General features: G+C 39.0%; 1 protein-coding gene across 1 annotated transcript in view; it reads right to left on the bottom strand.

Annotated features, from left to right (window-relative positions):
• Positions 1-14,392, bottom strand: part of LOC106068226 (fatty acid synthase-like) — a 46,671-nt gene that overhangs the window by 15,267 nt on the left and 17,012 nt on the right. Inside the window, exons 14-22 of the mRNA XM_056031598.1 lie at positions 13,184-13,459; positions 11,428-11,595; positions 9,485-10,867; positions 6,685-6,772; positions 6,098-6,195; positions 5,364-5,443; positions 3,840-4,019; positions 2,022-2,193; positions 701-817 (exon numbers count right to left, since the gene is read on the bottom strand). Of these exons, the coding sequence (XP_055887573.1) occupies positions 701-817; positions 2,022-2,193; positions 3,840-4,019; positions 5,364-5,443; positions 6,098-6,195; positions 6,685-6,772; positions 9,485-10,867; positions 11,428-11,595; positions 13,184-13,459 (2,562 nt within the window). The remainder of the gene's footprint in view (positions 1-700; positions 818-2,021; positions 2,194-3,839; positions 4,020-5,363; positions 5,444-6,097; positions 6,196-6,684; positions 6,773-9,484; positions 10,868-11,427; positions 11,596-13,183; positions 13,460-14,392) is intronic.

Below are 14,392 nucleotides of genomic sequence, written 5' to 3'. Positions count from 1 at the left end.
GGTGATATCATTTAAATTGCACACACAAGAATTATATTTCAATCAAACATAAATGGAGCTTGAGAGTCTTTTGTTTTTGTGTTCGGGAAGAAGCCTCGGGTTCCAATATGTGATGACCCTAAATAAAGAATGGCTCCCTGGTCATGCGGTTTGCGCGCTGTACTGTCGTTAGGATTTAACGATGGTCCCGGGTTCAAACCCTGCCAGCTCCCATCCCCCGTGGTCCTGCGGGAAGTTTGGACTAGGAAGTAACCTCTTCAACTCTGGAGGAACATCCGGTGACAGGGATGTTGGAGGGGGACTGTGTAATCACGTGACCCTGGGTAGCGGTGCGGAGCGCAAATCGCAATACTGACTTAAAAGTTTTTGTTGTTGTTTTTTTCTGTGTGACAATAGTCAACGTAGATGTTACACTGACGCTTCTATGTGATGGCGCCGCGTCGGAGTCAATGGTTTGAATCCCCCTCGGGCTTACCATTGTTTCGCCATATTTTCTTTACCTTTTTTTCTGATATTTTTATATGTTACATGCCAAATTTATTCATACTTCAATGTACGAATATATTACACATTTCTTTTCATTATTAGCCAAACGAAAAATATCGTAATATAGAGCAACAGACTACAGATATGTAGTGTTATGTCTCGATGCAAATGCATAAAATATAAGCAGATTGAAGAAGAAGACATAACGTCATACTTAGCCGAGATTTCAAAGATGTAGGTCGCACTTGAACAAAATGTCCGCCTCGGGCCAACAGTTCCACTACGTCTGATGGAGTCCTGTCTGTATACGCATTGAATATCACAGCAAGGCCTACAATACAAATTATGTGAATAGAAAGGTCTTTTCTGGTTGATTCCTAGCTAATCGTTGCATTATCAAGTTGTTATGTTATTAATGAGACTATGACTAATTGAAACATCAAGTTAAGACTGACTACAATAAATTAAAACATTATCAAGTTAAGACATTTAGACATAAATAAATCAAAACATCGTCAAGCAGAGACTTAAAGGCATCAACAAGTTAAAACACAGTCCGGCTAAGACATTAAGTTAAGACATCAAAACATTAAATTATCAAAAAGTGTTGACATCATCCAACTTATAATGATCAAGTTTAAATATCATAAAGCTGACTTATTACTAAGTTGATAGATTAACTTTGGATATCAAAAATTCAGTGTAAAGAACTGCAGACATAATCTAGTATATATTCATCGCGCTGGAAAGAAATAGCATCAAAGCAGGGGCGGGTGGCTATATGGGCAAACGGGCAAATGCCAGGTGGGCCGGCACCAAATGGGCCGGTTTGGTCACATATATCCGATATATAATTGAAAGGGGATTTATATTTTAATTAATTGGTCATATACGATTCGCATTTTTTGAGAATGTACTAGGAGGAAGCAAGAGCTTCAAACCATCAGTTGCCTCAGGCCTCATTGTCTGAAAGGAAAACTTTTCTTACTGCCCCAGTGCAGCCAAGGATGGGGTTGAGCTTAAAATCCTAAAACCATCTTCGTCAATAAACAAAAATTAATAAAAATACATTCTTGAATAAGAATAAACTTAGAATAAGCATTTTTTAAGCTTAAAATAACGAAAATAACGCTCGGAATCGAGGCTCCGCCCCGAACTTCGCTGGTGAAGCTCCTAGCGGTCCCCCATTCCCTATTGCTGTCAATGGCGGTGTGTACTGTCTTTCCACTAACCAAAGGAAGAGCCTATTCTAGGGTACAGCGTCCAAAAATATGAACGGTCAGTGAGTAATGAAGATTAATTACATACACACACACTCATTACATACCCCCACACACACACCGAAAAAATCTTGGTTACAAACACATGACATGCCATTTGTGGGCCGGTTAATATGGTAATGCCCGAGCCGATTTTGATACCCAGTCCGCCCCTGCATCAAAGCGAGTTATTATCAAGTTCCGACATCATCAAGTTAAGACATAATCAAATATAGAAGGTTTTAAATTGAATCAAGCTTTATATAGGTATTTTACCTCTATTCTCTGTAACAGCGATTAATTGCTGTACATGATCTGGATCCTTGGCGCATACAACTCTTTGTGGATCAAGTTGCGGAAATAAATTGCACACATAAGATTTTTCTTTGGAGTCATCTACTAAAGCAAAAGTAGAGTAGCCACTTGCCAATGTCAGGGTCAAGACAGCCTGCAAAGGTATGACCAGGAGTGAAACTAAACATTGAAAGTAGCCATCGGTATATGATCTTAATTAAAATAACAACTTCCGAGTCAGAACCAAACTAAATAGCGGGCGCGGCTTTACTGTTCAAGAACGAAACGTATAGAGTAAAAATAAAATGCTAAGATAAGATGTAGAACATGGGGCGGATAGTGGTCTTGACAGAAATTGGTCTCCAGCAATGTCTGAAGCGTCTTCCCAACTTGTGTCTGCGCCAACTTAAATGTTTGTTGTATATGTTTCGGATGTTCCTTCAGAGTTGAAGATAATTACTTCCCTGATTTGGAAACCACTGCGCAGTTCATCTCATGTATTGGTCTAGTCATATGAACACTCCAATATAACAATGAGAATGAAGAAGAAGAAGAAGAACTTCCTAGTCCAAACCTCCCGCAGGACGACGGGGGATGGGAGCGGGCAGGGTTTGAACCCGGGGCCATCGATGAATCCGAACGACAGTCCAGCGCGCAAACCGCACGACAAGGCAGCCATACGTGGATGTCTCTGCGTTTTCCGTGTTATGGCCTCATGTAATTGCTACTACCCTTGGGACACGCAATTCATTCCATTGAAGAACAACAGCCAAGGCTCGGACATAACCTCTCTATGTGGCTGAGTGCTCATTCGGCATCTGATTTTTCTGCTTGTGGTCTGATCTCTGTTAGCGATTTTTCAATTCGTCTTAACGCTTTTGCTGAGCCACATTTAGCCTCTTTTTGATTTTTGCAGAAGATTTCAATGTATGCTTTTTTATTTTATTTTTTGCATATGGAGGCGCGTTGGCTGAGCGGAACTTCGGGTTCGAATCCTGGTGAAAACTAGGATTTTTAATTTCGGGATCTTTGGGAGCCTATGAGTCCATCCAGCTCTAATGGGTAGCTAGTTGGGGAAAATTAAAGGCGGTTGGTTGCTTATTGTGCTGGCCAGATGACACCGTCGTTAACCATGGGCCACAGAAACAGATGACCTTTACACCATCTGCCCTATAAATCGTCATTGAGATGAGGGTTGAGTTCAACATTAACACAATTGTCAAAAAAAAACATCACAAATACCCAAACAACTGCCCGCGGGACAGATCAGGCTTGTGATGTGGAGCTTGTGACCTCAGTACAGGATAATGCCGCAGAGGCTAAGCAAAGTTGGACGCGACGATTGGTTGCCGTGGTGCGGCCCGGCCTGTAACACGTATGTTTGAAATCTAACCCCCCCCCCCACCCGGCCCTAAAAAAAAGGTTTAAATTCACTACATCGATGCTGTGAACACAAGTTATTCATATGGCGCCTCTGAGTCCACCCAGCTCTAATGAGTTCCTGACATTAGTTTAGGGAAAGAAAAGGCGGTTGGTCGTTGTGGTGGCCACATGACACCTTCGTTAACCTTGGGCCACAGAAACAGATGACCTTAACATTGTCTGTCCTATTGATTGCAAGGTCTGAAAGGGGAACTTTTATTCATATGTGTTAATTAGATTTCAATATTCCTCCATGTTGGACAATTTCTCTTCATCTTGCGTTCTTTTATTCTTATAGACAGAGTATTTCTTTAAAGCAACATAGATCTAGAATATTGCATAAACATTAGAAAAATATATAAGTCCGGCTACAATTACCTGACCAATAGGATGTCCTGCGTTAGCCACAAGTACGTTGTCCCCCTTGACCAGGTCAGTCACCAAACCAAGACTATAATATGCTCTGCTGTAGCTCATGGGCACAGTGGCAGCTTCTTCGAATGACCAGTGGTCAGGTATATGTAGTGAAATTCCTTTAGAAATGTCCAGTTGAGTTTGCTATGAAGAACACATATCATTTATAGTAGGTTTATGTCTTTTTTCTACAAAATTAAGCAATTATTTAAACCATTTGGGATGCGCGGTGGTTAAGCGGTAAAGCGCTTGGCTTACAGTGTCCAGGTTTCGAATCCTGATGAAGACTGGGAATTTTTAATTTCGGAATATTCGGGCGCTTCTGAGTCCACCCAGCTCTGATATTAGTTGGGGTAAAGTGAAGGCGGTTGATCGTTGTGCTGGCCACATGACACCCTTGTCAATCATAGGCCACAGAAACTGATGACCTTTACATCATCTGCCCTATAGACCACAAGGTCTGAAAGGGGAGCTTTTTTTATTTTATTTAATCCATTAGTCGTAATTAATTAATGTCGTTATATATACAAATGCACTATGCTAAAGGGAGATAAGCCTTGTAAGTACTTGTATAGCTCAGTGGCTAACGCGTTGGCCTTCCATCATTAAGGCTCCAGACCCCTGGTTCAAATTCAGACTCGAGCAGCTTAAAAAAATAGTCTTTGAGAAAGACTGCAAGGAAACCTTCTCCCAGATACCCCTCATTCCCCCCCCCCCCCAGTCAACAAATGCGATTGGACAAAAACGCACCGAGCAACTGTACTGGGTATGAAAGCTGCGCTAAACAAAAACAATAAAAATATTTTCAACAGCACAAATTGTTAGTCTAGAACAGGGGTCCTCAACCTGTGGTTCGCGAGTCCCTTGGTGGTCGATTGGCTATTTGCCAGGGGTCGCCTAAGACCATCAAAATGTGAATTGTTTTTTTTGTCTATTCTTCTATTGCTGTATGGGAGTGTGCGTTGGGGGGGGGGGTCCACGGCGGCAGAGTGGAGGATTGTAACAAGGGGTCGCCGAATTTAAAAGATTGAGAATCGCTGGTCTAGAATCTCTAGATCTTTCAAAATTTAATGACATGATAGATACAAAATAATTGATGCAATTTCACTCATTTTTTTAATTAACTTTCCTTTTTCCTAACTACAATGATATCGAAAGCCGGTAGAAATTTTTTTTTTGAATTGTTGATTTCCATATGAGAGGACTTTCAGCTTTATTTAAAATAAGTGTGTGGATTCATTGATAAGAATGTAAGGTGTGGTTGGAGTAACTGTCTGGAGATACAACCCAACATCACAACAACAACTTATTCCATAATTTTACTACAAAAAATATTTCGTTTTTAATTTATGACGAGTCCAGAAAGAAAAAAAAGGCTATTGAGCGATTGCATTAATAAAAGAAAACAATGTTCAATACAAAGAATAAATCTAAAACCTTGATATTTCAATGTTAGAGGAAGAGAACTAAAGAAAACTGTGTACATACTGCTGCTGAGGTCACGCAGGCCATGACTCGTCTTCCATCTTCAAGTCGACCGGAGACATCAAATCCCATGACGTCAACATCTGAACAAAGACATTTACTTTCAATTTCTTTTTTTTTTTTTTTTTTCAAACAAGGGGAAGAGGGGGCAATGGAAAGAAATTACACTTAAAAACATTACAAATTACAAATCTGTTTAAGAATTTAGAAATGAGAATTTTTTCAACTATGACAGATATAACAGAATATTTTTATTTTTAGTTTCACGTGCGCGGATTTCAAATGTGATGTTACTTGGCAAAATTAGACACTGTGTTGAATAGAGAAATAAAGAAGTTAAATGTTTGCCAAATGTTTTCCATGTCTTGGATGATCCTTCAGAGTTAAAGTTAGTTTACTTCTTTGTCAAAACATCCCGCACTTTGTACTTAAAGAATAAAAAAGGACAATGTCTACGAGAAGACACAAGTCGTGCGGTTTGCGCGCTGGACTGTCGTTCGGACTTATCGATGGTCCCGGGCTCGAACCCTGCCCGCTCACATCCCACGTCGTCCTGCGGGAGGTTTGGACTAGGAAGGAAACTATCTTCAACTCTGAAGGAACATCCGAAACATGGAAAACATTTGGCAAACATTTTACAGGAACGAAGCCTGGGGCAGTTGTCTCATTGGCCACCCCACAAGTCCGCTTGTTTTGAGTTGGTTTTATTTCTAAGCAGAAAGTTGAAAATAACTTACACTGCGTCTTGGATCCATCTTTCACATTCTGTTCAAACTCTTCATTCTCTAATCCAATGCAATAAGTGGTCAGGGGCGTCACGTGTGTGTCCTTCAATCTAGGTTAGAGTTTACATTCATTCATTACTATCCTCAATAAATATGTTTGTGTCTGTTCTATGTATGTGTATGTTTCTGTTGCGTTGTCTTTATATGACTTTATAATCACAACAAATTTCCATATGGAAATTTATTTATTAATAAAATACTCTGAAAGACACAAAGATAAAGGCACATTCCTCGTCCCATATGCTAGGACAAATTTGTACAAACACTCCTTCTTCCCTAGTGCTATTAGAGCATGGAACGGGTTGCCTGAGCTAGCCAGGAAAACCAGTGACTTGGCTGAATTTAAGTCATTGGTTAATATGCATGACTAAATGCATGACGCGTAGGACGTATTCATCTTCTTTTTTGAAGTAACGTCTGTATTATATAAGATAAGATGAGATAAGGATCAATAAAGCAGTCTTAGTCTTAGTGGTAACCAAAGAACCAAATGAATGTTTTAGCGTGTAAAGTAATTAAAATCTTTTTTGTTTACTTACAGGGAACTGTCCACCCAATCTATTGTCTGTGGTGTCCCAGATGCTGGCTTGAGTAAAAATGCGTGATTTGTTTGGATTCTATAATGCTCTGAATTAAAAAGACAGAGGTTAATAATAATACTGTACGATAACATAGAGACTAAATATAGACAAGCAATAAGATAAGCTTTGATTTGAAAGCTAATGTATTCAAAGGAACGGCAAGTGCTGATACAGTTTAAGATCAACGGAGTCGCAGGCTCTGCCAGCGTGTACAACTGAGGCTCTGTCAGAGTGTAGCACTGAGGCTCTCTCAGAGTGTAGCACTTAGGCTCTGTCAGGGTGTAGCACTGAGGCTCTGCCAGCGTGTAACACTGAGGCTCTCTCAGGGTGTAGCACTTAGGCTCTGTCAGGGTGTAGCACTGAGGCTCTCTCAGAGTGTACCACTGAGGCTCTCTCAGAGTGTAGCACTTAGGCTCTGTCAGGGTGTAGCACTGAGGCTCTGCCAGCGTGTAACACTGAGGCTCTCTCAGGGTGTAGCACTTAGGCTCTGTCAGGGTGTAGCACTGAGGCTCTCTCAGAGTGTACCACTGAGGCTCTCTCAGAGTGTAGCACTTAGGCTCTGTCAGGGTGTAGCACTGAGGCTCTGCCAGCGTGTACCACTGAGGCTCTCTCAGAGTGTAGCACTTAGGCTCTGTCAGGGTGTAGCACTGAGGCTCTGCCAGCGTGTACCACTGAGGCTCTCTCAGGGTGTAGCACTTAGGCTCTGTCAGGTGTAGCACTGAGGCTCTGCCAGCGTGTACCACTGAGGCTCTCTCAGGGTGTAGCACTTAGGCTCTGTCAGGGTGTAGCACTGAGGCTCTGCCAGCGTGTACCACTGAAGCTCTCAGGGTGTAGCACTTAGGCTCTGTCAGGGTGTAGCACTGAGGCTCTGCCAGCGTGTACCCCTAAGGCTCTGCCAGCGTGTCCCACTGAGGCTCTCTCAGAGTGTAGCACTTAGGCTCTGTCAGGGTGTAGCACTGTGTGATGCTAACAGCCTAAGAGTATCCAGCTTCTGACTTGAAACTATTTCTTATTAAACAGATTTAAAATGAGTCAAAATGCATCAATGATTTTGACTCTAGAACCTTTTCTGATATTATTTGTTCTAACACATGACTTTAACGTGAGGCGCTGTGGCTGAGTGAAAAAACATCCGACTATCTAACCAAGGGTTCAGGGTTAGAATCAAGGTGAAGACTAGGATTTTTAATTTCGGGATCTTTAGTGCGCCTCTGACCTTAGTTGGGGAAAGTAAAGAAGGTTGCTTGTTGTGATAGCCACATAAAACCCTCGCTAACCGTAAGGCACAGAAACAGATGACCTTTACAGCATCTGCCCCACAGATCGTATGGCCTGAAAGGGAAAATTTACTCTTTTTTTCTACATGAGACTTAAACAGCATTGGCATAAAGATAATAGGTCCTATGAAAATATGTTTGATTATCCTTTTAATGCAGCCCAGCGTCATAAAATGTAAAAGTCCTTCCAACATCGACTTACGCATGCAAGGCATGAGGAGGAGTCTACATGGGGTCCAGCAGCAATGGCAAAGACAGAGTTATATACAACTAGCACTTATTGTCATTTTGAAATACAAGACACCCATTCGAAAGACATACTGAAACAAAAGCTCCTTTGTTCCCCTGGTAATTAAATCATTAACTACAATTCCACTTTCTGATATAAACATACCCACGTAACTTTTGAATGAATCTGTGCGAATGTATTTTTTGTTTTCTATACTTATACTATTTTTTGGTGTCATTCACTAATTATAACAGAAATGTCCTTATGGATAATAAAAAATATTATTATTAAAATAGGCCTTCGAACAAGTATATATATATATTTAGTTCGTCCATCGTGGTTCGATGATGACCACTTTGTCATCCAGGGGGCTGAGGGCTTTGCACTGGGGTGTGTTTTGGGGGGGGGGGGGGAGGGGGGATGACAAGTGACTTGCGCTGGAATTTGGATTAAAGTGAGGAGGATTCGCGCAACACGTCGACCGTACTCTCTCGCTTTAAAGCCCATCATTTTCCGGAAACAAGATTTGGTCAAGACGTCCGGGGACAAGTTTGGGTGCAGTGGATGACCAGAGACTTTCTGTGTGTCTTGTCCTGCTCTTGAGTGCTCCACAGCACTGTGCTGGTATTTGCCTTTATGTCCGATTAGTCTAGTTTTGTGACGTTACGCACAGGCCGCCAAGTCCAGACTTTATATGCTAGGTTTGACAGAACCTCAGTGTACTGAGTGCTATGATCACGTCAGATACACTCTACCTGGTTTAGATTACCAAGCATAACGATTGACAGTTAAAAGCGTAGGACGTAATTATCTTCTTTTTTTTTGAAGTAACGTCTCTAGTATATAAGATAAGTATTAAAAATTGTTCCTTTTTTAGTTTCTTCCTAACCATTGTTTTTTTGTGTGGCTGAAACTTTATTTGTAATGTTTTTAATTGCTTCTGATATTAGTTTGTATACATGTCATACACCTGACTGAAAGTAGTGTCTGTATTTTATAAGATAAGATAAGATAAGGTATGATAAGTTATGATATGATAAGATATGACAAGATAAGATAAGATATGATAAGATATGATATGATATGATAAGATATGACAAGATAAGATAAGATAAGATATGATATGATATGATAAGATATGACAAGATAAGATATGATAAGATAAAATATGATAAAATAAAATATGATAAGATATGATAAGATATGATAAGATATGATAAGATATGATAAGATAAGATAAGATAAGACTTACTTGGTGTATATGGAAGAAGCGAGAACGTGCCCCACTGACCATCTCTGTACACGTTGGAATGCAAATCTTTCTTTATTAAATTTGTCATCGCTTCGCAGTCTTTAGTCAGCTCTGGCACAGGCGACCCAGAGCGCATGTTACTCACCAATATATACCTGACATGTCTGCCATACCCTTCGCTTTTCAAACTCTTCGTGAAGCCACTAACCCCACTCTGATCAGACGCAACCAGCCAGATCTTTGTCCCCTCTGCAGATTGTTCAATTTCCTGCAGAGCAGATTTCAGTTGATTCAACCAGGTCATTGAAGTGTGTTCCATGGCAATTAAAATAGGTCTTTGTATGTTGGGTGTCATTTTTCTTAGAAGGTAAATAGTAGACATGATGTTATTTGCCTTTTTATAAATCAATTCTAAGTTGCAAGATTTAAAGAGGTCCTGCCATTGTTTGTCGTCAAGAAAGACTCCAAGATGTCTTCCATTGACCTGAGCATCCTCGAACTTCGATTTAAACCCATCAATCATGTATCCCAGAGGGAAAGCATCAGTGATTTCTTCCACAAGCAGGAAGCCTTCTTGAAAGACTAGATCTTTGGCTTGAAGCAAAGCTTCTTTTGGATCCTTCTGTTTGTGCAATGTGTTCCTTGCTATTACAAGATGACAAGAGTTTGTTTTAACCACAGAATTGCTGGAACCGAAATCCCAAATAACTTCCTGGACACCCAACTCGGCTGCTTCCTTGTCATGAATCACTCTTGCTGCTCCTATCGAGTAAGAGAATGCACATTTAGGCTCATGCTTTAGCAGATTTATTATTCTTGGAAATACTCTAGTACGACGCCCATCAATTTCAAATATGGACATTGAGTAGACATTAAGATTGTCCATGATAATGTCCAAACAAGGTTTTAATATCTGATCTGAATTCATACTAGAAAACAAGCGATCTTTGAATAAAGTAGTTTCAAGTTCAGTAAAAATTTCTGCCATTTTGGTTTCATTTTTGTCTCTACAACAGGTAAACACATTTTTGAGATATCGAGCAAGAACGCAGTCTTCAGAATGAAGGTAGTGATCAAGAGACTCAGATGTTTTGTGACTTTTGGCAATAGAGAGTTCTTCCACAACTTTCCTGCTAAACCAACGACTCAGCAAAGTGTGTGAGACGTTCTTTAGCTGGTGTAAAATGTAACCTAGACAGTCCTCAGAGTAGCTTTTTAAGGACTCGTCAAACATGCCTTCAGGAGTCTCTGTATAAGGCATGAATGTAGTGATGTCCATTGAACTGTTGACCGGACTAGTCTGAGTCAACTCGTATACTTTGAGCTCACTAAGTCTAACACCAGTACATTCAGTTAGTTCACCCTGAACTGTGGTCTTCAGGTCTAATAGGAAGAAAAAACAACAACATTTTAATAATATTTAAATGACCCATTATTTTTGTATTTTGTAAAATTATTACTATTATTATTATTATAGCTTTTATATAGCGCTACTTTCTTGCTTATAGCATGCTCAGAGCATGCTTTTGGCCCAATCTCATTTGTGGACCGGTGGGGGGGAGGGGGTATCTATGAGTTAGTTTTCCGTGCTGCCTTTAGGCGCTCAGTAAACACAACTCTGCCCGAGTCGGGTGTCGAACCTCAGCCCCCTTCTAGGTAGCCAAGCCAAGCCAAGTTCAAGCGCACTTAACCTCTCGACCACGCTTCCCACATGACTTTAGCACTGTAAAATAGTCAATCGCTATTGATTCATTTTCCAGAGAAAATATAATATTCGATTCATGTTGACACGGCAAGTGAAAATTTGATCATAGTGCAAATTGACATATTTTTTGGTGCCATTTAAAGGTCTAAGAAATGAACCAAAGTTGTTTTTCAACTGAAATCTGACATTTCGTTTTCCTAATTATTTAAATGAGAAAATAAAAAAAAAGCAATTATACTGATAGGGGATGATGTAACAACTGGTAGAGATACTGCATCAATTTCCAGTGACTTCAACTTATAAGGCAAACATCTCTTTCCCTGAGACTTCTTTGACATTGTCGTCTGCATGATGTAGTCTAGGAAAAGGATCCAGTTTCCGTTCCATTCAAGTGAAAATTGTGAAACTAAGTGAAGAAATTAAAATATAACATGTCAATGTCATGTGTAAGTGTTGAGACTAAGTGAAGAAATATAAATATAACATGTCAATGTCATGTGTAAGTGTTTCTTAAATAAGTTAATATTTAGAAGACGTGTTTGTACAAAGTAAAGTGTACAGGTTTTTATGTTGCATCTATCATCTATGCTTTTCAAAAACTCAGCTTGATAACTGGAATTGATTACATCTAAGGACAATAATATGTTTCTATAGATAGAGCACAAACTATCTTCATTACTTCAATGAAAACAAATGCTAGATACATGTATTTATTAATTGATTTCATGCTTACAGCATGCACAACGCGCTATAAACCAATCTCTCTTGTGGAGCAGTGGGAGGTGGGGGGGGGGGTATCGAAGAGAAGGCTTCCGTGCTGCGAGAACAACACAGCCCTGCTCGAGTCGGAATTTTCATCTCGAGCCCCCTTGTTAGGTAACTAAACGGTTTTGGCCTCTCCTCCACTCATCCTACATTAGTTATGTTTTAGTTATGTTTTAGTTATGTTTTAGTTATGTTTTAGTTATGTTTTACTTATGTTTTAGTTATGTTTTAATTATGTTTTAGTTATGTTTTAGTTATGTTTTAGTTATGTTTTAGTTATGTTTTAGTTATGTTTTACTTATGTTTTAGTTATGTTTTAGTTATGTTTTAGTTATGTTTTAGTTATGTTTTAGTTATGTTTTAGTTATGTTTTAGTTATGTTTTAGTTATGTTTTAGTTATGTTTTACTTATGTTTTAGTTATGTTTTAGTTATGCTTTAGTTATGTTTTAATTATGTTTTAGTTATGTTTTAGTTATGTTTTAGTTATGTTTTAGTTATGTTTTAATTATGTTTTAGTTATGTTTTAGTTATGTTTTAGTTATGTTTTAGTTATGTTTTAGTTATGTTTTACTTATGTTTTAGTTATGTTTTACTTATGTTTTAGTTATGTTTTAGTTATGTTTTAGTTATGTTTTAATTATGTTTTAGTTATGTTTTAGTTATGTTTTAGTTATGTTTTAGTTATGCTTTAGTTATGCTTTAGTTATGTTTTAGTTATGTTTTAGTTATGTTTTACTTATGTTTTAGTTATGTTTTAGTTATGTTTTAGTTATGTTTTAGTTATGTTTTAGTTATGTTTTAATTATGTTTTAGTTATGTTTTAGTTATGTTTTAGTTATGTTTTAGTTATGTTTTAGTTATGTTTTAGTTATGTTTTAGTTATGTTTTAGTTATGTTTTAGTTATGTTTTAGTTATGTTTTAATGTACACATAAATGTATTACCTTTAAACAGGAATATTAAAAAAAAAGTGGCGCCTCTGAGAGAAAGGGGAAGTTTGGCTCGTGGGTTGCGAACCGCACCGGGTGACTCCCATCAGAAGGTCACGACAAAGCGTACAAAATATTTCCAAGGTAGACTTTTTTATCATTAGCACGCCATTTAAAATGTTATTGTGAAATTTTATTGCGGGAACGGTCGATTTGGTTGGGGGGGGGGGGGGGCACCAACAGGTAATCGGACCAGGCGACTTAAATTTTAAAAGGTAAGTTTTCAGAGCTTCACTCACAGTCCAAGCTGGCTTCTATTACGCCTTCGAATCGACCAGTGTGTTCGTAGCCTTGGGTCCTCCAGAAAGTATAGAAATCAGACTTGTTCATCACAGCGGTTCCAACATTCTGCGGTTTGGCTCTTGCGTCAACGCTGTCCGAGACGACATCAGCATGTCTTTCTAGCCTGCTCTTGATAACACCTTGACAAATGAGACCTTCGCCTTCCTGGCTGACCTCAAACTGCCCTGACTGTTTTGACACTTGAACTTTGAAGGTCGTAGGAGCTTTATTTACTAAAGTAAAAGTTATATCCGTGATCTATTATATATATATATATATATATATATATATATATATATATATATATATATATATATATAAATTTATCATTTCGTATTAATTAAAAATAATCATATTTAAATTTAAACTTCACATTTAACATTTTTAACGCAGAGATTGTGCGGCAGTGAAAATAGGTAAAGAAACCAAGCTTTGATTCAGTGTGATAGACAAGCGCCTGTGTAGGTAAAAAGCAGATGCATCCATTGCTAAACTTTTGTTGTTGTTGGTTTTTTAGTTGTTTTTGTTTTTGCTCAGTGGAGAAAATATCGACACTTACACATGTGTTGCTAAACAAAGTTGTGTTTTTTACAGTCAACATATTTTTTAAGGTCTCTAGGGTCCCCTAAAGGTCAAGGGTCGTTTAGCGTTGTTTGCTTTAGATCTATGTCTTCTATTGACAACACTACACTAAAATATATTAAACTAAGCTCGGGATAATGCCATTTATATTCAACCGTAATACACCAAATGACGTGTATATATAGTAGTAGCGTTCAAGTGTTTTTCTAGTTTCTTATTTCTCATGGTCCGACAGTTACGCTGGGTAGGGCACGTATCCCGTATGGGAGACGAACAGATGCCAAAGGCAGTCTTTTTTGGTGAGCTAAAAGGTGGTCGACGTAACAGAGGCGCCCCACGGAAACGCTTCAAAGACCAGCTTTGGCGTCAACTTTCCTTGGCTGACAGAAGAGAGCACCTGGTTGCATGCGGCCTCAGAACGAGACAGCTGGAGGTCACTCACGAAGGCCGCGGGATACACATTTGAGACCAAAAGAAAATATGCTGCCAAGGACAAACGCAGACGGCGAAAAGAAAATCTAAATCGACCACCTGCCGACATTGGTTAAGCTTGCCCTGCATGTGGCAAAATATGTAGGTCACAG

Source organism: Biomphalaria glabrata, chromosome 1 (assembly GCF_947242115.1).
Source record: "Biomphalaria glabrata chromosome 1, xgBioGlab47.1, whole genome shotgun sequence".
NCBI classification, from domain to species: Eukaryota; Metazoa; Mollusca; class Gastropoda; family Planorbidae; genus Biomphalaria; species Biomphalaria glabrata.
The sequence above is the reverse complement of the archived record's forward strand: the minus strand, read 5'-3'. Positions and strand labels throughout refer to the sequence as shown.